The sequence below is a fragment of the Mercenaria mercenaria genome, chromosome 14 (assembly GCF_021730395.1).
Source record: "Mercenaria mercenaria strain notata chromosome 14, MADL_Memer_1, whole genome shotgun sequence".
Classification (NCBI taxonomy): Eukaryota; Metazoa; Mollusca; class Bivalvia; order Venerida; family Veneridae; genus Mercenaria; species Mercenaria mercenaria.
This window is the reverse complement of record NC_069374.1, coordinates 49,159,465-49,183,907: the sequence shown is the minus strand read 5'-3', so window position 1 is coordinate 49,183,907 and position 24,443 is coordinate 49,159,465. Positions and strand designations below refer to the sequence as shown.

Below are 24,443 nucleotides of genomic sequence, written 5' to 3'. Positions count from 1 at the left end.
GAATGTTGTGTCGCGCCTAGCTCCAAAAGTATTTGATGTAGAGTCACAAAACTTTATAGGAATGTTGATCAGCATGTGTAGTGGGTGGACGGATAGCTCTGTGGTTTGCACACTGGCCTTCCAATCCTGAGGTCGGGGGTTCGATTCCCGGCAGCTACTCGGGAATTTTCAGAAACGCTTTTCAGTGTTTCCTGCCCAACTAGAGGTGTACTGGTCAGGAACCCAGGCAATCCTTGCGTGTATCAGTGCTATACACTGGGCACGTTAAAGAACCAGGCTGTCTATTCGCAACGAGCTAGGCTAAGTTAGCCGGACAAGCCTGTATCTGATTTCTGATCTCTCTGTCGTGGGGGCTTTGTCTCACTCTGTCCCTCTGGTCAGATCGCTCTGTGTCTGTACTAGTAGAGGATTTCTTCTTCTTCTTGTCGTTCGCATCTACACTTTCAGACCAGTAGCCTCGATGAAACTTGTGGTTTGCCTAAGATCCTCAATGCCTCCATACAGTTTCTGGTGGATTGAGGTATCTATTGGCCAAGCCGCAGCTCGCTCCTGGTCGTGCCTTTTGCATCTCTGAAGTATATGCTCCGCAGTCTGATCTTCTTCACCACATGGACAAGTTGGCGATGATGTCAGTCTGTATTTCTTGTACATGTGAGCATTGAGCTTGTGTGCCCTGAGCGGAGCCTGACCATCATCACTTGTTCAGACCGATCAAGGAGATGAAAAGCATCTTCCTTCCATCCTGGTCTCGTTAGTGCCTTGATGATGGTGACTTTCTCCTTGTAACTCACAGGTACTGTTGGTTGTTCTGACTGAGCTCATAGCTTAGTCAGTTTGTCTGCCTCTTCATTGCCTGCAAGTCCACAATGGGATGGAATCCACTGAAGTGCTACTTTGCAGGTCATACTCAGGCTCTGCATTCCCCTGGCTAGCTGCGGAGCTTTATTGTTGATCAGAGCTTCCATGACAGACAGTGCATCTGTGAAAAAGACGACTGAGGAGCTTTCTTCTGCCGAGTCTTCAACCATTGAGACGGCCTTCATGAGTGCTTCAGTCTCTGCCTTATAGTTGCTGCAGTGTTTTCCTGTGCTGCATGTATGTTTCTCTCTTGCCAGAATGGGTACTGAATGAAACTCCTGCTCCTCCATCTTTGACGGCGCATGTGGCGATCCGTCTGTATAGACAGGAGTCCATAATTCCGGAGGATAGTCTTCATTGATCATAGCAAGTGTGAGGCTCTTCCGAATTGCCTTCATCCTCTTGCTTCCCGCGGTCAAGACGAGGAACAGCAAGTCTCATAGTCACTGAGGACAGATCATTCGCTAGTGGGTTTATGATGTCTTCACTACCTAAGGGAGTCGTTGGAATGTTCAGCTCAGTTTTGAACTCTCGGTTGATTTCTTTGCCTCATGTACGAAGCTGCTACGTTTGAGCCGATTCTTTGTTTAGCCATCTAGCTTGGCTTTCATGGATGGTCTTGAAAAGACCTGAACTTCTCTGCTTGAAGCAGAACCTTTGCATGTCTTCTGTCTTGTAACGGCTGTGTGCCTGTTAGCTTTTCCATGAAGGAGATTGGTGTAAGACTTTGTAGCACCTGTCATGATCCGCAATGCTTGGTTCTGAACCTTGTCTAAAGCCTGTTGGTTAGTTTGGCAGTAGTGGACCAGGCAGTTGAGCTATACTCTAAATGGGGTCTCACTGTTCCCTGATATACTGTCTTGAGTATTGCTCGTTTGCTCCCCACGTTGTTCCAGGAAGTTTGCGCATCATGGCAAGCTTTTTACGGGCCTTCCCTCTGCTTGACTAATGTGGGGCTTCCAGGTTAGCGTTTGTCAAAGGTCACTCCAAGGTATTTTGCCTCGTCTGCTTCAATCAGCGAAGTATTCCCATCTGATTTACCCGCCCTCTGCTTTGACGACAGGAGAATAGTGTGGTGGACGATTTTTCTGTATTGATCGATACACACCAAATCTTCAGCCCAAGCTGAAAGCTTGTTGATGGCTTCTTGCATCCTGTATGTGGCTGTAGTGGCATGTTCTTCCTACACCATAACACCAGATCGTCAGCGTAGAGAGCAGCCTTAACTCCTTTCGGTAGTTCAGACACCAGATCATTGATGAAAAGCAAGAAGAGTGTAGGGGAAAGACTCCACCTTGTGGGACACCATGACGCAACAGGAACTTCCTACTACTGCATGTTCTAAACTGTCTCTTGCTCTCCTGTTGTGGAGGTATGACTTAATCCACCTCAGCATGTGACCTCTACTCCAGTCCTCATCAGCTTGACGAGGAGTCCATCATCCAGACTTTGTCAAACGCCCTCTGCAGATCAATCCATGCTGTAAGCATGACTTTCTGCTCTTGGAAGGCGTCCTCATCTCTTGCGATAGATAAGTGGTCTGGTCCTCAGTGAGCGGAATTGTCTGAAGCCAGCTTGTTGCGTTGCAAATAGGTTGTTAGTCTCCATGTACCACTTCAGGCGTGCATTCACAATCCTCTCCATGGTCTTTCCAACACAGCTGGTTAGGCTGATTGGGCGGTAGCTTGCAGCCTTCTTGGATCCTTCCCTTTCTTGTGGAGGGATCATGACTGCCTCTTTCCATATCTGTGGAAGCAGTCCTTGTGTCCAGCTGTAGTTGTAAATTCCAGGAGTTTGCAAATTGCTTCAGTGCCTAGATGGGTCAGCATTTCATTTGTGACTCCATCTGGTCCAGGAGACTTCTTTGTCTTCAACTGCCTAAGAGCTGTCTGTAGCTCATGCAGTTTAAGACCCTGCTTCATGCATTCTGGTGTCACTTGGCTTGCTGCCTTTCCCTTTTTTCTCTTCGGGCTTCCTTTGCCGTTCCCTGTTGATGGGGAGTTGGAAACATCTTTGTAATTAGAGGCAAAAGTGTTTGCCGCTTGTTTACCCTCCAACAGTTCACCATTCTCTTCCAAAGTTACTGAGCCTCTTCCTGTTTCTTCATCGTTCAGCTGTCTCGTCAATCTCCACAGCTTTTGGCCATCTCGCTCTAGTTGAGTGAGGCTGTTTTGTTTCTCCAGCTCTTCCTCTGTGCTTCCCGTTTGTGCCTTAGAATTTGGCCTTGGCTTGCTGTAGAGAGAGTTATTTTCTTGTGAGGGATTGTTTTCTGCTTCCTCCCTGGCTTCTGATAACTTTGCCTGTAGATTCTCCAACTCATCACTCCAGTAGGGCTTATAGTCCTTTCTTTGCTCCCCTTGGAATGGCGCTGTAAGCAGCCTTAAGTATACTGGCGTTGAAGTCTTTGACAACCCGGTTGATGTCTCTACCTTCCACTCTGATGTCTTTACAGAGCTCATCACTCAGGCTTTGGTAAAAGGTCCATCTGGCCTTCTTGTAGTTCCATCTGGGGATGTTAGATGAAGTAGAGGCTATACGGTCCATAGTGAGTTGGACTGGGCGGTGGTCGCTACCTCCTAGTTGTTCACTGACTTCCCGCTTGACATGTCCATGTATGTCATCAGTACATAAAGCAAGATCAGGGGTTGATGTTGTTCGCCAGCTTCTGGAGTAAAAAGTTGGGGGATCATCTGGCTTGTTGATGAGGTTTAGCTTGTTATCATCTTGCCAGGTCTCCACTTCCTCTCCACGTTTATCCAGGTGGTCATATCCCCAGCTTTGTGAGTGACTGTTAAAGTCTCCTACAATGATGAACCTGGTTTCATCAGTTGTAACTTTGTCAAGGGACAGAGCTTTGTCACTTGGAGAGTATATATTCACAAGTTTCAATCTGAAATCGTTCTTTCTGAGGCTCAGAACTTGGAACTCGGAGTCATCCATATGCGTGTTGGTCTGGACAGCGCTGATGTTGTTCCTGACCAATGTCATGATGCCTCCTTTTCGTCTGCCAATTCTGTCACAGCGGAAACACTGGTATCCTCTGACTTTGAAAGATTTCTCTGGCTGTAGGTGAGTTTTCCTGAATGCAACAGACATTGATGTCTTTCTCGTGGAGGATATGCTCAAGTTCAGCTTTCTTGTTGAAGACACCCTCCGCATTCCAATGCATCAGCCTGAAAGGTTGATGCGGATTGGTTCTTTTCCTTGGTATGTTCCTCCTTCTTCTCTTTGCATGTTGTGGATTGAAGGAGGGACCCCCAGTAGCTGTGGGTGGACTCTGTCGAGGCTCAGAGCCCGGCACTGAATCCCCCTGGAGGGACCTCAGAGATTCAGCACCACGTTGGTGAATACCGGATGGCTGTGTAGACATAGCGATATTGCATGGTGCTGTGGTTCGTTAAGAGAGTGCCAATGGCCCAGCACCTCTGTCTTCAACTCTCTAGGTTTCTTTCGGGGTTACCTCACCCTTAGTTCCGAGTTAAAACCCTATCCTGGGAACACAGGAGCTATTTGTCCCATAGCTGGGGGTCTGTTCATAGGCATCAGGGCGTGTCCACACACCGGTGGGCCTGACATGCCACATGTCTGGGGGCAGACCTCCTCCGAGTCCTCTGCAGTTCTGCCTGAGGCCGTAAGGTGCTCAACTCGGAGGCACTGCAAAGGGGCTTGTCTGCAGAGAGGCTGTGTACTGGCAGGGAAGACTTACGCACTCGGCTTCTTTTTCACCAGAGGGCTAGCCAGCGGTGGAGGCTGAAAGCGGAAGGTGACAAGCACACAACACACAGCACACCACACTTGACGCATCAGCAGACCAATTGCCACGCTACTAGTAGAGGATGAATTAAATGCGCCCTGTGTGGCTGCATTTGAACTATGTAAAGCGCCTTTGAACGTGAAACTGATCATGAAAAGGTCGCTATATAAATCTGGTATAATAATAATAATAATAATAATAATAGCTGTGCAACTGGGGTTTCGCATCCGAATTCATTCAGTCGCGTGGGAGTTATGGCCCCAGACTTTGTAAAAATTGATTATTGTTTGTTGTGTCGCGTCTAGCTCCAAAAGGTTTTAATGTAGAGTCTCAAAATTTTACAGAAATGTTGGTCAGCGTGTGTAGTTGTGCACCTAGGGTTTGCGTCCGGATTCATTTAGTCGTATAGGAGTTATGGCCCCTGACGTAGTAAAACAAAATGGTCATTTTAATGTTGTGTCGCACGTAGCTCCAAAAGTATTTGACCTAGAGTCACCAAAGTTTGCAGGAATGTTGGTCAGCATGTGCAATTGTGCACCTGGTGTTTCGCGTCCGGATTCATTCAGTCATGTAGGAGTTATGGCCCCTGATATAGTTAAAAATTGGTCATTTTAATGTTGTGTCGCACTTACCTCCAAAAGTATTTGAACTAGAGTCACCAAAGTTTACAAGAATGTTGATCAGCAAGTGCAATTGTGCCCCTGGGGTTTCGCGTCCGGATTCATTCAGTATTGTAGGAGTTATGGCCCCTGACCTAGGACAAAATTGTCATTTTAATGTTCTTATCGTGCGTATTGTTTTCCCAAAGTTGATCTGTGTCCTTTGTCATGTAGTGGGGGCATCTGTGTCCCATGGACACATTTCTAGTTTTGTTCTAGGTTTTGCATTTTGTCCTTAAGCGCTAGTTTAAGTCCTCTCAGGTTGTTAATTGTCAGTTTCTGTAGGCTTCGTTTCAGGTTTCCCGTTTTCAAAAATCCATCGGAGGCGGCATCGGGGGACTTAGACTTCCATTCTCAGGCTTTACAAAGCTTACTTTACTGCAGAGTGTGTTTTGAAACATGGCTTTATGCGGTGTTCTGATGGAAGACCATATTCTTTGATCCTCTTTACAAAGTCCAGAATATTCTTCAAAAATAGCTTCAAAACAATTTTAATATAATATTATAATATTTACTATTGACTTTGCCCCTTTATCAATTATTCGAATCCCCGTTTTGCCTCTATACGACACGCCTAGCAGTACCATAAAATCAGTGGCGAAAGAATCTTTCTTAACGAACTTCAACATGTCACCCGGATCTTCACCTTTTCTAATGCAACATACTCTTCTCCGACCATAGCTACACCCTAAATGGAACATGGCATTATCAAAAGTAGCATAACCTTTTCATCTGTCATTTTTAGCTTGAGATAGAGCCACTAAGATCGGGCACGTCTCGTTTTGATCTGAGCCATGTTCAACTGATGTACCTTAACTGCACTTTTTTCTGAGTCCTAGCTCCGACGTTTTGATTATAACTTCATATACACTTCCTTTAGATTATACCTAGCTTGGATACAATCTCCTAATACTATGTCAGGTGTGGCCGCTGTAGGCCGTTTTCTGAAGTTTGCTATACTGTTTCCTGAAATGTCACACATCGCTTTTAACCGCAATATCACGAATATTCTTTCTTGTTTTCAATGATGCTATGTCCTATTGATTTCAATGATTTCTGGACGATTCTATCCTCAAAAGACCAAGCACCACTTTTTCAACTTTATCAATTATTATAGGTCGTACCATTTTGCCAATACTGACATACAGTAAATGCATATCATCTACCGTATATAGATAAAGAAATGCAAATAACTCGGAAAACTCGTTCATCTTACTCACATTATCGATAGCTATATTGTTTAAATATAAATGGGCACAAAATGTAGGTTCGAAACCTTGCCTGCTGTGTAGAATTAGCAAGCCATCCAGCTTTCTTTGTTTACAGAATGTCTGTTGTACCCAGTTATCAGCTTATACACGAAACAATTCCAAAAGGTCAACTATGGTCTTTCTATACTGTCAAAAGCTGGAAAAGTAATAATTTGAACTAAACCCTAAATCCCAAAGAATAAAACCTTACCTATCCAAAACAAATAAGACTGTGTAAGGTTTTGTATGGACAATAGTTCTAAAACTAACTTCCATTTTTAAACAAATATGGTCAAAATAGTTGTTTTACAATTTGTTTGGTAGCATTTACCTTTATACATTTTTTAGCCCACTACCATCAGATGGTAGCCTATTCAAATCACCCTGTGTCCGTGGTCCGTCTGTCCGTCCGTTAACAATTTCTCGTTATCGCATCTCCTCAGAAACTACTGGAATTGAATTCCATACTGAACTCTGGTTGCCATGGCAACCAAAAGGAAAAAGTTTAAAATTCTTTTTCTCAAAAACCAGAAGCCCTAGAGCTTAGATATTTGGTGTGAAGCATTTCCTAGTAGATCTCTACCAAGTTTGTTCAAATCATGACCCCGGGGTCAAAATTGACTCCGCACCAGGGGTCACCTGATTTTACATAGGAAAATCTTAAAAAATCTTCTTCTCAAAAACCAGATGCCCTAGAGCTTAGATATTTGACATGTCGCATTGCCTAGCGGACCTCTACTAAAATTATTCAAATCATGATCCGGGTCAAAATTGACCCCGCCCTAGGGTTCACTTGATTTTGCATAGATTTCTATAGGAAAATCTTCAAAATTTATAAAAAAGTAAACCAGAATGCCTAGAGCTTAGATATTTGAAATGTAGCATTGCCTAGCGGACCTCTACAAAATTTGACCCCGCCTCATGGGTTCACTTGATTTTACATAGGAAAATCTTTAAAAAAATCTTAAAATAAACCAGAAGGCCTAGAGCTTAGATATTTTACTTGTTGCATTGCCTAGTGGACCTCTACAAAATGTGTTCAAATCATGATCCCCGGGGCCAAATTGACCCCCCGCCCCCCCCCCCCTGAGTCAAATTGACTCAGCCCCAGGGCTTACTTGATTGTACATAGGGAAAACTTCAGTAATTTGCTAAAAATAAACCAGAAGGCCTAGATCTTAGATAATTGATAGTAACATTGCCTAGTAGACTTCTTAAAACTTTGTTGAAATCATGACCCCCGGGGTAAAATTGGCCCCGCCCCAAGCGTTACTTGATTGTACATAGGAAAATCTTCCAAAAAAATTCTAAAAATCATCAGTTTGACATTTGAAACATGTAGCTCATATTTCTCAGGTGAGCGATCTAGGGTCATCATGACCCTCTTGTTGAAGGTACAGGCTTCAAATTCGGACCACATGCATAGTTTTGTGTTCCGAAATGAAATTTGACCTTGATTTTGTCCTAGTGACCTACTTTTACATTTCTCACAGGCACGTGTCCAGGTTGGGGCCAGGGGGGTCGCGCTCCCTCCCCACGCCAGCTGGCTGGCTAGTTACGATTTTTATTACTATGGGCCTCTCAATTTACAAATTTATACACCGACGCAAATGGCTTGATTTGACAGAAATACACAGGCTAAAGAGCCATAAAACCGTTTCCGGTAGTGGAAATTAGCCCCAGGCATGTTTCAGGTATGAATTATGAATTTGAAACTACTGTATCAATTTTACTCTTTTGGGTCCAATAACCTTACTTAAAAACTCTCATAAGCGCTACTTATGAGGGGCTTTATACATAAAATTATGTGCTGTGATGTTATAGATTGTACAGTTAAGAGTTCATTGTCATTTGAAATCTATGATGTAAATAGTAATTATCATAATACTTTGTTTTGTTTGAAATCTAAAAACATTTGGCCATTTTTTTTCAAATAGATAAATAATTTATTTATTATTAATATTTATTTGTGAACTTAGTAAATCATTTTTCTACAAATCATGTCATTTTGTATATCAATTTTGAGCAGTTTTTGATAACTTTCTTTTTAGTGAAATTACACATATTAATTATTTTTTGATTAGGAAAAACTTTTTTTATATTATGATTGAAAGAAAAGGGTAGAATAAATGAATTTTTATTCATTTGATTAAAATATAGTAGAATTATTGCTGACAATCATATAGTATGTTTTATGATGAATAAAATTGATTTTCAAACCACTAGCTTCTTTATTACTGGTGACTTGTTATACATTGGATTGGTAGATATCAGAGCTAATACACTGAGACTGAGACCTGGGTATCATACAGAAAAATGAAGTTCATACACTGTGACTGTACAATCATACATACAGTGAAACACCGCTCGCTCGAGATCGCAAGGGGATGAGCAAAATGCTCGAGTTATCCATGGTTTCGAGCGACCCAAACATTGACCAACATATGAAAAAAATTGAAGTTTGTTTTACCTTACCAACTGTCATCGAGACCATTTGCAGAGGAAACGGTGATGCGTAATAATAACACACTCGTGATATTTTCAAAAAAACGTATTACAAACGTTATTTATGATAGATCGTAAATGGCACATGTGAAGAAACAGCTAAGACATTTAATTTTTATTTTTTATTTGAAATACTGTTATCGAATTCGCAATTTTCGTCTCCAAATTAAGATCTTATAATTATCGTCTCAATTATTTGAAAAGGCTATATTATTTCCTTTATTTGCATGCAAACAACTGTTGATTAAAATATTAAGATCTCATAATTATCTTATCATTCCCGCAGAAAAAAGTAATAATTAATTACAATTTTGATCAAGAAAATTTTTCTTCCACCTTTCATCAATAATTAATCTCATTATCAGATCAAATATACCGACAAACAAACATTTAAGATAGTCGGGGAATAGACCATGCAATTCTCACGACGTGCGGAAAATTTTAAATTAACCGATACATTCTGACCGCCGAAGGTGTGAAAAATTTTGACACCTCTGCTCGAGTTTGCCATAAGCAACAAAGAGTAAATTAATACACAGGGACCAGGTGTCATGCTCGAGCGATCGAGTTATCGATGCTCGACCCAGCCATGGTAATTTCACATAGAAAATAGAAGGAAATCGGCCGGGACCACATGAATTGCTCGAGCGAGCCCAGGTGCTCGAGTCATCGATGCTCGAGCGAGCGGTGTTTCACTGTATATTGAAAAGGCTTAATGAAATGTTTAAAAAATAGACTCTTCCTTAAATATATGATACATTCATGCATCCTTAAAGGTGTTTCAGGTGCATTATTAAAAAATGTTCAACATGTAGTCACATACTTTCACATTTCTGAAGCTACAGGCTTCAAATTTGGACCACTTTCATATTTTTGTGCACTGAGTTGAAATTTGACATTGATTTTTACCTAGTACCTAATTTCACTTTTCTCAAGCTACAGCCTCTAAATTTGAAGCTCATGCATAGTTCTGTCTACCAAAATGAACTTTGACATTGAAATTGATCTAATGACCTACTTTCAAGTTTCTCAAGCCACAGCTTTTAAATTTGGGCCACATGCAACATGTTGTGTACCGAAATGAAATTTGACCTTGATTTTGACCTTAAGCTAGTCTTGGAATTTTGAACATTAAAAAATGGCTCAATGGTGGGCGCCAAGATCACTCGGTGATCTCTTGTTACTTTTATAATTGCCAGGGTGAGTTTAAGCACAAATTTATCTAATTCACTTCAATAAGCTCACCTGAGCACGAAGTGAGGTGTTGTGATCATGCCTTGTCCGTCGTCCATGCGTCCGTGTGTCCGTTCGTCAAGATATACGTCGTTTAGTGGATTTTGATGAAACTTTACTCAATTGATCTTCAATTAGCCTTCTTTCAGAGTTGTTCCAAAAGTTCCTATTCATTGAACATATTGATCTTTTGGTTGAAAATAGGTTTTCAGTTATCACACTTTAAAAGAAACTTTGAAAATCTTCTTCTAGGCCACAATGTTTTTTTGTTTTTTTGGTTCTTGGGATATATTTGCCAGGATCTTGGGTAGGAGGAGAAAATAAAATAAAAGTGTTCAAATCCGCGAGTCGAGATGAAAAAAAAAAGTAAAAGCACCAAAATGGCATTTATTTTTTATTTTTTAAGTACCCCAAATATCAGCACATTTCTTTAAGAAACATTCCTTTTTACAGTTTCAGTGCTTGCTTCTCTTCATATTTATTTTCTACAGTTTTTTTTTCCTTTTTTGGATAAGTTTTAGAGCATTTCTAGCGATGACCTGCTTCATCTAGGTCGGAGGTTTGTTACTCAATCTCCTGCTGCTCAAAGAATATATTATGCATCTATGCACCCAAATACATGGGTATCGAGTTCAAAATTATCCTTGGAAACCCGTCCCATTAGTACATGTTCATCTTCTAAAAGTTCACCAAGATAACGCCCTATCGAATAATGTAATGGAATCTTGCATATTTGATTCTTTCCCAAACGTTTTTAACAGACTTTACAGAGACTTTGAAGTATGCTGCAGAATCTATATTTGATCTCGATCATGCAGATGCACAACGAAAGTTATTGAAAGAACATACTCTTTTAACAGCCATTCTCCCAAAATCGACTCATTTGCAGCATGTGAATAGTCAAAATTTGAAGTTCCTGGTAACGTAATGGTTTATATGTTTTTTAAACTTCGATCCCTCTGTGGTTTATCGGAAAAGAATTACTCACAAAAAGTCACTTGTCTGCGAGACACGATAATTTAAAAAGTGCTCTATAAATCTACGTTACGGAGGTTAAGTTGGGACATACGAGGGGTGTTCAATAAATACCCGGAAAAGTGCTCTCATTTATTTATTTCTTGTCTCATTTTGCTAAAATTTGAAAATACGGCGGATATGAACATACTGAATGCAAATTCCTAAATGACAGATTTCAGAACTTGCACAATATTTATTTGTCGTCTCCTAGGCAACGTCATCACCTCAAAAGTGGCCCAACGTCATTATGATGCTGTCATATCACACTCAATTAATCAATACTACTCGTGATTACCATTGATTCAATGTTTATCACCATTAAATTCATAGACCTATTTGCCCTTGGCCATAACATCTCCCGCGAGAATTAAATTGACAATACGCAAATGCTACACACACTGATTTTTAAGCGACGACCAACTCAATATGCCTGCCAAATATTTTAATGACGTCACATTTATAATTTGACGTTACAGGCGTAACGCTTACTTTTGATATCAATATTCACCCAATTTAAGAAAAGGTAGCTTCAAAAATAGGTAAGTGGCAAGTAATGTTTTAGCGCATATAAAAGAGACAAAATTGGGCGTGATGACGTCACATGACGTTGTCATGGGTACTCGCATTTACTTATTATTTATCCAAAGACAATCTAATTTTGACATGTCAACTCAGTATTCCCTAGTCTACATTTTGTAGCATTTTCATTTATTTTTGATGATACATGAAGAATTGAGAGCACTTTTCCGGGTATTTATTGAACGCCCCTCGTAGCTTTATTTTATTGTTTTTACATGATTTATATAAGCGGTCAAACATGCTTTTGCAATAAATTTGTTCAAAGGAAGAGATGTAGACCGCGATGAGATGAAAACATTATACTTCAGAAAAATTATTTTTCTTGTGACATGTACATGAAACTAAGCAGCATTTTGGCCGACAGTTTCATGCGAGTTTATGATACATCATTAGTGTTTACGCAAATGCTACACTCAAAAGAAAAGAAATGTAACTTGTTTGAATTAAACGCATAGGACAGCAGGCTGAAGTTAAACAGTAGGTTTTTAAAACGCCAACTATCTCATACAACTAAGTAACTGTCATCGAAACATTTCCGAAAAATTGTTACGGAACATATAAAAAGTAACTTTTATAAAACCATACAAAAAGTCAGAAATACTAAATATTTTTAGAACTATAACAGAACTTTGCAATAGGCAGACTTTGTTTAATAACAGAAGGCATTTAGTTCACATAATTTTTCACCTTAGGATTCGTAATAATTATTTCAGTTTTTATCACCATTATCTGCAAATATACTATTCTACCATCATACCCTTCCAAAATGTCAGTTTTCTTAATAAAAAAGTAAAACAGCAATTTTATACAACATCTCGAATAAAACACCATTTATATATAACATTTCTTTGACTGTCATTTGCATATACACGGCTTTTTAGTTTGGTACGGAAGATAACGTTACGGAAAATAGGTGTTATGGAAGCATATAAAAACTGTTTATTGTCTTGTATAATAAACAAAGATGAACTTACCGTTGTGACAGATTATGTTTCGAAGCATTCTCTGTACAATGTTTATCATTCTAACTCCAGTCTCACATTTGGGCGCTCAGCTTTTATAATAGTAGCGTTACGGAAGCATAGTACTTGAAATGCGACATTTTTAATTCTGACTTTGAACGGCTTCTAAGCGTTTACTTCTTTTGTCGAGCCTATTCTTGAAATTTTTCTGATGACTATAACCTTTTACACATTCAAAGCACTTTCAAAACGATTATTTAATTGTAATCATCTTACGCTAGACTATGTTTAAAATTCGTTACGGTACCATAGGTGTGTTTTGGCGACATCGATATAAAGAGATTACTACCAAAATACCAGTTTCTGATTAGAAACATGCTTCATTGTATCTTTATAAATATAGGTACAGTTGAAAAGTTGAAACACCAATACAAAATAATGCCATAGAATAACGAATTAGCCCTTTTTAGTCATGTCCAGAAATGAGACCGTGTTTTGAAGAGTATTGTCCCTTGATTATTAAGCCAGATCGGTTAAATTTGGTTGTTTCCCTTTATACCATCTTAACGCGAGTATCGACTTTTGTTAATCTCTCTTATCTTGATAATCTTGACCTTGCACTGGTTTTGTAATTAGGGGTATTGCGACAACATTGTGAAACTTTTTACACAAGCGGAGTTTATACCTTGCCCGAGGCAATTTGCAGTGTATTCCTCAAATTGGTGATTTTGAATGATAATCGGGTTTTTGTTTCAAAATTGAGAGCCGTGAAGGATATTCCCATTTTAGATATGTATTTAAACTTTTGATTATATCTTTTAAGGGCAAAATATATGTGAATCATAAATTAAAAGTTAATTAATTAAAAAATAATTTTTGAAATTTAAATATTTTTATTCAAACATGTAATTTAAAATAACAGTTTTAACCTAATTTGACTAAGACGGAATTAGATCGACGTACATGTTTATTACCAGATATACATAACATTCTTATTTCTTCAAATTGGTGATTTTGAATGATAATCTGGAATTTGTTTAAAAATTGTCAGGAAGCATATAATTCCCATTACTCAACGTATTTTTAAAATATGTATTTAATGACCTCCAGATTTGGCTAAAAATAATCTTTCTCTCAAATTGAAGTTTGTTAATACTAGAAGATGTGTTTTTGTGTCTAAAATATTTCGTCGAAACCAATAGCGCTATAGCGGAATAAGTGAATTATGACTTCAAAATATAGATTTTTTTATAATCGAGACAGTTTACCCTGAGTAAAGCGTTACAATCGCTTTTCGATTTTCGATTTTCATCATATAAAGTAAAAAAACAGCATTTCCGTAATATATAGTTAAACTTTGTCAGTAATTAAGTTTTAAAGCCTTCTTAAGAAATATAGCATTTATTTCCAGATATCTATAAAAGTATTTTTTCTTGTTGTCGAACGATCTGGGGGATAGTCCCTTTAATTTTTAAAATATTTTTATGAGGGCGAAATATATGTGTATTTCGGGTCTCTTTGAAAATGTGTCTTTTCAATTTAAAAAAGTTTTTAAATATTATGGATCCGTGGCCTATAAATGCATTTTACTTTACAATAATGTGAATTTGGATTTTGAACGGTAAGATAAATTATCAAAATTTATAACTCCATATCCATAATTTAGATTTTAACTTTAACGTGTTTATGCAAGAGCCGTAGTAATTGTCCCTTTATGCCGCGGGGCATGTCAGACAAACAGATACTAATCCAATTAGTAACGGTAATAAAAAGAAATATGTCAGCATTCGGTTAACTTATTGTCAAACACGTTATTTGACTTTATCATACATATATAATCATTACAAAAAATAAGATAAGAAATTTTTAACAACAATATTATAATACTTACAAACAAGAAACATGAAATTTACACCCGACCCAATGGACTTGTTATATTGACATGTACAATATTCAAGTTTAAATATGAACATGTAGTTCTATATGTTAATCAACTTTATGTTATGTTACGTTTTAATGCAATAAATAATTCTAGTTGTGAAAATGGTATTAAATGAATTAAAAAATGGAATATTTTTATTTAAACATGTAATTTAAAATAACTTTATTTTCATTTAATCTGACAATGTAATGACATTAAACACGGAATTAGATTGACACACATGTCTAGTCTAATTCAGTTTATCCGGTGTCATCAGTACACGTGTACTGTGACGGGCAAAATTTTCCAAATTAGTAAAATCAGTGATATTCAAACGTTTAGGGAAGCAAGAAGACATAAAAATAATTTAAAAATAAACTCATTGAAAGAAAGATTAACTTTTCTAGTTTACTTCAATAACTTAATAAATGTTGTGAGATGATTATAAATATAAGAATAAATCATTCTAAAAGACCATGTAAAGCTTAAAATCTGTCATTTCCTATAGAAATCAATGGGACTCGGGATTAAAATTAGTTACTTATTTCAAACGCTTAGGGAAGCAAGAAGATCATATTTTATTTTATTAAAAATTATATTGAAAGAAAGTGCAAATATTGCAGATTACTTCAATAACTTAATAAATATTGTCAGATGATGCTTTTGATGTCATTTGATGTGTTAAAGTTTTTCTCCTTCTATATTTCAATAGGCGTAAATTGACCGATAATGGCTAATCGATACACCCGATAACCTGTTTTCAAGGGAGACAATTTCGCCAATAAGCCAGCAAATTGGCTTAGATTTCTGGGTATGTCGCAAATTAGCGTGGCGACATGGTTTTTTTTTACAATATTTGGCATTTTTAACGTCTACTCGTAGATGCTATTTGTGCAATAAGATACCAAAACATGTTTTAAGTAATTGTCCATATATTGCTGGTATAAGCTTAAGCCTATGTTTAAAGTTTTGTGCTCGAACATTTTGAAAAATATTACTGAAAGCTCGGCGACATGGTTTTTTCCAATATGAGTCGATTTTGGGAGAATGGCTGTTAAACGGAAAGATGTGCATTTATAGGGAATTTTCTAGAGCTTTAAAAAAGGGCAGGGTATTGCTAAAAAGGGACAAGGTGCATTTTGCGCGTTGCATACCTTTGTCTACAAAATTCAAAAGGTAGATTTCCATGGTGTTTGGTTATAAATGTCTATTTTGTAAGTTACTGCATTGTATATTAGGGTGTGCAATACAATTTTTATGCATAACTTAACATTTTATGGTATTTCCAATTAAGGAAACTTGCAAGACAAAACTAATTTTTTAATGAATGAAATGCAATCATAAAACAAACAGTATGTATTTATTATAAACAAATAGGAATAATGTTTCGTTGTTGTTGTTTTTTTTCATTCAAATGTATTGCAAGTTATATTACTGAACATGCCGTTGGTGCAGATCTATGACCCCCGGAACCACCCCTGAATCGTGAATGCATATAATATTCACGGGTATAGACGATTTTCTAACCTCAAAATAAATTTATTTACGTACGATTTTTGCTATTTCGGTAAAGGGAAACTGCTCTCAGCGATAACTGACTACCCTAAAATCTGAGATTGCCGTTACATACCGAAAAAGATCGAGAGTGTGTTTTTTTTTCTTAAACAATTTTAATTTCTTATAAATTTAATATTATTTTGATGAAAGAAATATACAGTATCATAGATATTATGATACTCATTAAATAGCGAGTATTATCTCCAACCGAGATCAAACTGTGAACAATAAAACTGACACGAGGTGTCACGCTAATTGCCGATAATTATTGGTCATTTAATAAACAGCAGAGTGTTCTAAATTATGTTTTCTCTCCTTTTTTATTCTGTTTCCCAGTTTGCTTTGATTGCAGACCTCTCTAATTGTTTTTGCGCTTCATTCGGTCACCGTCTCTTAATCGTTTTAATTACCGTTACTCCGCATACATGCCTCAGACAAATACACAGCACCAGGGTGAAGTCGCTGAGTGTCATATCTGCATATCGAGTGACAGTTATTTGGGACGTCTCCTATTTTAGCAAAACGAACGAAATGGCCGTTTACAATTTTATTTTCGCTTGTATTCACTCCGGAATATCGGCGGGGAAAATAAAAATAAAATTAGTGAAAATCACCTTAATTTAATTTCAAAATCGAAAACATCGGGTCGGCGCTCCCGAGAACCAGAAAATAAAAAAAATTCTGGATCTATGAATCAATAATAGCTAGAGCATTGATATTTTGTGTATGTTATCAGAGTTGTAATGTCTACTGTTATTGTAATTGTTCAAATAATGAACTACGTAAAAATGTGTGTGGCACATATATAACATAGGCCAACATACCTTACTCTGTACTTGTATCATTACGTTATAAAAACACACTTGAGGCCTTGTATACAGGCGTGCGCTTTCGGGTCAGTGACCCTCTTGTTTTATGAATGTGATTATTTGAGTCAATTAATTGTACTTAAGTAGAATTTGCTACTTAAACCGATTTAAGTGAGTGTGAGGGTGTTGCAAACTTCACAACCTCATATGTATATTCCCAATTACATCGATTTTGCTATTACTTAATGCAAAACTTTTCGTACTATGTTTTTTAAAGCGATCTGTAAGTGCCGTGTAGCAGTTGTAAAATGTCTATCTGCACTTGGGATAAGTAGTGTCATTATTTCATTGTTTGTGACCATGTAGTGAAACCAAGTTTACTTTAGAAATCTGTGTAAGCGGGTGCTTTGGGCCCTGAGTAGATAAGTAATGCTCAATTCATTACCCCTTATGAACAGACCATCGAATCGAATTTTCTATTACCTATTTTATTTAGTTGTGTTCTATGTTTCTATAATTCATATATATTCGAATGTTTAACAAATTGAATGCAGTATAACAAATCACAAAGGGATTTCACACAGGATCTCAATAAAGTGTACGTCCACGCACTTGAGAGTTTTGCATCATTGGCCTTAGATAAAATATGTACACATAATATATCGAACTGGATCAAATATCTTCCACAGTTTTGTAAAGGCCACTCAAACCGAACTTCTTACATAAGATGACCATGATCCTAACCATTGCAGAATCATTGAGAATTAGGTACCCTAGAACTTGAACCAAATATGAACACTTGTACTATATGTACATGGGAGGTGATGGCAGCACGAACTTCTTTTTCAGTGTTTAATGGATTCAGTCTGAAAGTTCATTATACTAATGATCACCAGATAACTTCGCTGAGATGAGCGATTCATATATTTTAGGTTGCTACAAAAAAGGAGAAACATATGCGCCTTTGAACAAATGGTGTATACTGCAATATTAGTAAAAGAAATTTGCCGATAAAAGATTGTAAAGTAAACCTAAATTAATCATTTACTTGATAAATGGTTTACCAAAAATGTTGTATATTTCCTAGATTTCCAAACATGTAATGGATGCTGAAGACTTGGAAAAGGATCTGTTTAAAAATTGGGTCCGCGGTGCAAAGGGTTTAGAGTACTTACAGGAAGGACTTCAAGACTTTGTTGGAGATAAAGTGGAGCTTTGTCGTAATCAATCAATACAAAAAATAACAAATGGTTGGCCGACAGGATCTGCGCGTCAGTGCAACCAGTGTACGTCTCAAAATCTTCTGCCTGAACACGCGAATAAGAGGAACACATGTAGCAGAAGCACATGCATAGAACAAAAACCAAATAACTGCTTTGGTAGTAAACCAAAGGGTCGTGGAAAATGTCCAAATGGAATATGCAGTAAATTATATGATGAAATCGTACTTGATCATTCTTCGGGAGATCCGCTATGGAAGAACTCAGATCCAAGTACGTGGTGTTCAGATCCACTCGGATGGAGCTTCGGGAAATGTTTCCAAACAACAATAAGCCCAGGTACATCAGCTAGCTCATCCGATGCTGCTGGACTCCTTAGCATTCTTATCAATAACATGACAATACAAAACGACTGGCTGGCGTGCAATGACATGTCTTCAAAAATAACGTGTCCTTTTAACAGGGTAAGTTTAATATTTCAGCCTCGTCATTGTTCTTAATCGGTTATCGTCTACAATAAATTTATTTTATGATTTTCTATTAAGTTAAATTTAGAATTTCATCAACTACAATAATTGTCCTCATTTCGGAGAACATCTGTCTTGCTTGATATGGTCCAAATATTTGAACTGCGTATGATTTATCCGAGTAAAAATTGAAGAATTTAGATAAAAGCATCATCATGATGGCATGTGTCAGAGACTTATCCTAATACTCATATTTTACTTGCACTTTATTTCATCATTTCAAGATTCTGTTTGAACGTTTTATAGCATTTAAAGTTTCTGCAATCATTTATTTAAACCTATCAGGTTTGTGCTACCTCTTTGTTTAGGTATATCATTTATTTAAACGTATGGCGAGTCTGCCACCACTTTGTTTATGCATATCGCGTTTCTGCTATCACTTTGTTTAAGAATATCGAGTTTCTGTTTGAACTTTTCAAGCATATAGGTAACAGAGAACTAGATTAAAACTAGTGTATGGTTAAATGTCATTGTAGATATATTCTTGACATTTTGGTAGGAAAAATGGGAGAGGAAGTTGTATTTGGTGAAGTGAAACTCAATTTTAGTATAAGTAGTACTTCCAGGTCACAGCTGTGTGATTTTGATGCGATTTTACTGTAAGCAAATGTGACAAGAGAAATCCCTCTTAGAAGATACATGACCCCTACTTTTCTCTTCATTTTATATCAGTTTTGTCATAATTCTTTAAAATGAGGCAAGGATTTGTTCACTGAAATGGGTCTAGCTATGTTTGGTAGCTCTTTAAAAGTGTAAGTTTAATATAAAATATAAAGGGAAAACTATTTACCGTATTATGACCTATAGTGTTTCTGCCTTCATTTTATTTAAACAAGGCGAGTTTCTACCATCACTTTGTTTACATTTACCGACTTTATCTCTGCAATTTGTTTAAACATTTCAATTTCTGTCATCACATTGTTTATCATTAGGCAGACTGAATTTCTGTCTGCACTTCATTTAAATATATGGAGTTTCTACCAAAACTTTGTTTATTACACGCCCATTAAGGAACACCGGACGTATTATGTACTGGCTCGTGAGTCTGTTCGTCCGACCTTCTTGTCCAGAGCATAACCTTATAACCATTAAAGGTATTAACTTTAAACTTGTCATATATGTAGTTAGTTGGTGGTATTCTGACTAGCAGATCTGACAGTCAAAGGTCAAAGTCAAAAATTGAGCTCAGATGTCAAAACTGTCCGTCATATTTTGTGTCCGAAGCATGACTTCTTCACCGTTTTAGGTACTACGTCAAACTTGGCATGTAGGTAGGTAGTGATTAAGCAATGTCCAGAGAACATTAACGGGTCTGTAGGTCTAAGTTCAAGGTAATAAACTGAGCTTATTGTTAAGGCTTAATGCTCTATCCATCATATTGAGTCGCCAGAGCATAACGTATTAATTATTCATGAATTGATTCCAAACTTGGGATGTAAGAGGTGATGATAAGATGATGTGCGGAGTGGTAGGTCCAAGGTCAAGGACACAGCAACGCTAAAATTGTCCTTCATATATCTTGTCTAGAGCATAACATAGAAATTTTATGTTTATACTTTTTTAGGCCAGAGACATTCGTAATGCAATTCTGCATAGTTCAAAACTCGAACTTGATGAACCGACGTTAGGCTATTATTTAGATACATTCATAACAGTCCTTCAAGATGCAAAATGTCTACTAAACTACAACGGATCGAAACAAGCTGTTAAGAAACTATTACAGGTATTAATCAGAATGTTTTAATCAATTTGAGAGATAGAGGGATGACTCATATGTAATGTTTTTCTATCCAAAAAAAATCGCAATATTGATAAAAGTGTCTGACTGTTTACATTTCATACCGTCGAAATATTCTTTTTTGTTTTCATGCCTCGAAGAAGGAGGGTATATTGTTTTGCAGATGTCGGTCGGTCAGTCTGAATGTAGACCAATCCTTTTCCGGATGATAACTCAGGAACGCTTGGGCTTAGGATCATGAAAATTGACAGGAAGGTTGGTCATTACTAGCAGATGACCCCTAGTGATCTTGAGGTCTGTATGTCAATGGTCAAGGTTACAGTGGCCCTGAACAGTAACAGTTTCTGGATCATAACTCAAGAACACTTGGGCCTAGGATCATGAAAGTTGATAGGGAGGTTGGAAATGACCAGCAGATGACTCCTATTGATTTTGAGGTTATTATGTTAAAGGTCAAGGTCACAGTGACCCTGAACAGTAAAATAGTTTGCTGATGATAACTCAAGAACGCTTAGGCCTAGGGTCACGAAAGTTGATAGAGAGATTGGTCATGACCAGCAGATGACTCCTATTGATTTTGAGGTCGGTATGTCAAAGATCAAGGTCACAGTGACCAGGAACAGTAAAATGGTTTCCATGCAATAACTCAAGAACGCTTGGGCCTAGTGACAGGAAAATTGAAAGTTAGGTTGGCCATGACCAGCAAATGACCTTTAGATTTTGAGGTCATTAGGTCAAAGGTCAAGGTCACATTGGTCAGGAACAGTTAAACGGTTTCTGATCTTCTTGTCCAAAACCATAGGGCCTAGGGCTTTGATATTTGGTATGTAGCAAAATTTATTTATCCTCTACCAAGACTGTTCAGATTATTTCCATGGGGTCAAATATGGCCCCAACCAGGGGTCACATGGTTTATATAGACTTATATAGGAAAAAAAACTTTGAAAAACCTCTTGTCCAAAACCACAGGGCTTTGATAATTTGTATATGACATCATCTAGTAGTCCTCTACTAAGATTGTTCAAATTATTCCCCTGGGTGTCACATGGTTTACATAGACTTATATAGGGAAAAAACTTTGAAAATCTTCTTGTCCAAACCACAAAGACTATGGCTTTGATATTTGGTAATGTAGCAACATTTAGTGGTTCTCTACCAAGTCTGTTCAAATTATCCCTCTATGGTCAAATATGGCCCCGCTCCAGGGGTCATATGGTTCATATAGACTTATATAGGGAAAAACTTAGAATTTTCATGCCCATAACTTACATCCTTCAAATTTGGACCACATGTATAGTTTTGAGTGGCAAGATGAACCTTGACATGAGTTGACCTTGATCTTGACCTAGTGACCTACTTTCCCATTTCTGTAGTTACAGTCTTCAAATTTGGACCACATGCAGAGGTTTGTGCACCGAAAAAGAAATTGACCTTGTTATTGACTTAGTGACCTACTTTTTAAGGTACAGGCCTTAAATTTGGACCACATGCATAGTTTTTTTGTTACAAAATAAAATTTGACCTTGATTTTGATCAAGTGACCTACTTTCACATTTCTCAAGCTACAGCATTCAAATTTGCACCACAAGCATAGTTTTGTGTACTTAAATGAACTTTGATCTTGAGAAAGACCTAGTGGCCTACTTTCACATTTCTGAAGGTACAGGCTTCAAATTTGGACCACTTGCATAGGTTTGTGTTCAAAAATACAATTTGACCTTGGTTTTGACCTAGTGACATACTTTCACATTTCTGAAGTTACAGGCTTCAAATTTGGACCACATGCATATTTTTGTGTTCTGAATTGATATTTGACATTGATTTTACCTATTACCTACTTTCACATTTCTCAAGCTACAGCCTCCAAATTTAAAGCACATGCATAGTTCTGTCTACCGAAATGAACTTTGACCTTGAAATTGATCTAGTGATCTGCTTTCACATTTCGCAAGCCACAGCTTTCAAATTTGGACCACATGTACCAAAATGAAATTTGAACTTGATTTTGATCTTGATGTAGTCTTAAAATTTGGAACATTCAAAAATGGCTCAGTGGATGGCGCCAAGATCTCTCTGTAATATCTTGTTAGGTTAATAGGTTAAATGCCAAGGTCAGATTAAACCAGAATGGTAGAACTTTTGTTTATAATGAGCATACAATTTCTGTTTCTTGTGCAATTATTGAATGCATCAAGGGTGGCATTTCGTGTTCGGCGACCTCTTGTTATACCAATTTTTGGATTTTATTCCGATTTCTGATACATTTTCATAGTCCGATATAGGCATAAGCCATAAGTCAAAATGTCTTATAGACAGATGATATTTCAGCCTTTGAAAAAGAAAATAGTCGCTTGCGCCAGGTCTGATGAATAATGTACACATGGTACAACGCGGATCGTTTCCTCATTCAAAAATCAATATACCTTATATTGTTATATTAACAAAGACAAACATAAAACGATAATTCTGAAAACGATTATTAAGAGTGTGTTTTCGATATTAATGACATCTTTACCATTAGAGCGGTCGGTCTAATATAAAAACTAGTAAAGTGTCTATTTTTCAATTATAACAGTTAAAAAACCAACAGGACAATATAAGACAGAAGGATGTAACAAGACTAATGCAAAATCGGAAAGAGGCGTTGTTTGAACTAGAGGAAAGGAAAGCAGAAGGACTGCGCGAAATTGACGACAGAGCTGCAACTGCTATATCTACATTCAAAAAAGATGTTGATAACAGTACAAACGTGGCTTTGTCTGACATAGAACAGACTAAGACTACAGCGATACTGAACATAAATGAGGAGAAACGGAGCGCCTTGTCTGATATAAAAGAAGCAAAGAGGGAAGCTGAACAGGACTTTAAGGATAACACTAAAGCTGCCTTGTCTGAACTAGAACAGGCAAAAAAAGGGGCTTCACGGGGCGTTAACGAAAGCGCAAAAGATGCCTTGTCCAAATTAGAAGACGCAAAGAAAGAGGCTGAACAGGGTGTTAAAGAACGCACAAAAGATGCATTGTCAGAGTTAGATAAAGCCAAGAAAGGGGCTGCACAGGACGTTGAAGAAAGCACAAAAGATGCCTTGTTTGAATTAGAAGAAGCAAAGAAAAGGACTGCACAGGACGTTGAAGAAAGCAAAAATGATGCCTTATCCGAATTAGAAGAAGCCAGGCAAGGGGCTTCACATGACGTAAAAGAAATCACAAAAGCTGCCTTATCTGAATTAGAAAAAGCAGGGAAAGACGTTGCTCAGGACGTTATGGAAAGCACAAAAACTGCTTTTTCACAATTAGTAGAAGGTAAATTTGACTTTATTTTATATAATGGTTGTGCAAACCCACTGAAGACTATATACTAAAGATAAAGACTTTATTTGTTTACTGTTACTATCAAAGCTTTTGACTTGAAACTTAGAATAGTTATTCACTATCAATGTATTTACCACGAGAAACAATCCCCATAACTCTGGTTTGAGTATTACCAGAGTTATGTCCCTTTTATCTTAGAATATTTCAGTTAAAGTTTTTTATAAAGTGTAATATCTCTGTCACTCTCAAAGCTTTTGACTTGAAACTTAAAACAGTTATCTACTATCAAAGTCTTCACCAGGAGAAACAATTATGATTAATCCCCGTAACTCCGATTTGAATTTTAACAGGGTTATGCCCTTCTTAACTTAGAATTATTTAGGTAAAGTTCTTTTAAGTTTTTACTGGCAAAAATGCTCTAATTTAGTCACAGTCAATCATTGAGCAAAGTCGAGCGCACTGTGTTAGGCGTAAAAAAAATGTTTGTTTCCGGTATCCCGACCTTCCCTAAACTTTTTGCCCAACCCTGAATGTATTTTCTTT

General features: G+C 37.4%; 2 protein-coding genes across 9 annotated transcripts in view; one reads left to right on the top strand and one right to left on the bottom strand.

Annotated features, from left to right (window-relative positions):
- Window positions 1-24,443, bottom strand: part of LOC123527519 (ABC transporter F family member 4-like) — a 182,739-nt gene that overhangs the window by 407 nt on the left and 157,889 nt on the right. Inside the window, exon 7 of the mRNA XM_053522615.1 lies at window positions 729-750. Within this exon, the coding sequence (XP_053378590.1) occupies window positions 729-750 (22 nt within the window). The remainder of the gene's footprint in view (window positions 1-728; window positions 751-24,443) is intronic.
- The window catches only part of LOC123527516 (uncharacterized), a 148,588-nt gene that overhangs the window by 20,505 nt on the left and 103,640 nt on the right, over window positions 1-24,443 (top strand). For all 8 annotated transcript variants that reach the window (XM_053523444.1, XM_053523447.1, XM_053523446.1 and 5 more), the window contains exons 2-4: window positions 18,192-18,788; window positions 20,416-20,574; window positions 23,165-23,891. In XM_053523444.1, coding sequence (XP_053379419.1) covers window positions 18,207-18,788; window positions 20,416-20,574; window positions 23,165-23,891 — 1,468 coding nt within the window. In that variant the 5' untranslated portion in view covers window positions 18,192-18,206. The remainder of the gene's footprint in view (window positions 1-18,191; window positions 18,789-20,415; window positions 20,575-23,164; window positions 23,892-24,443) is intronic.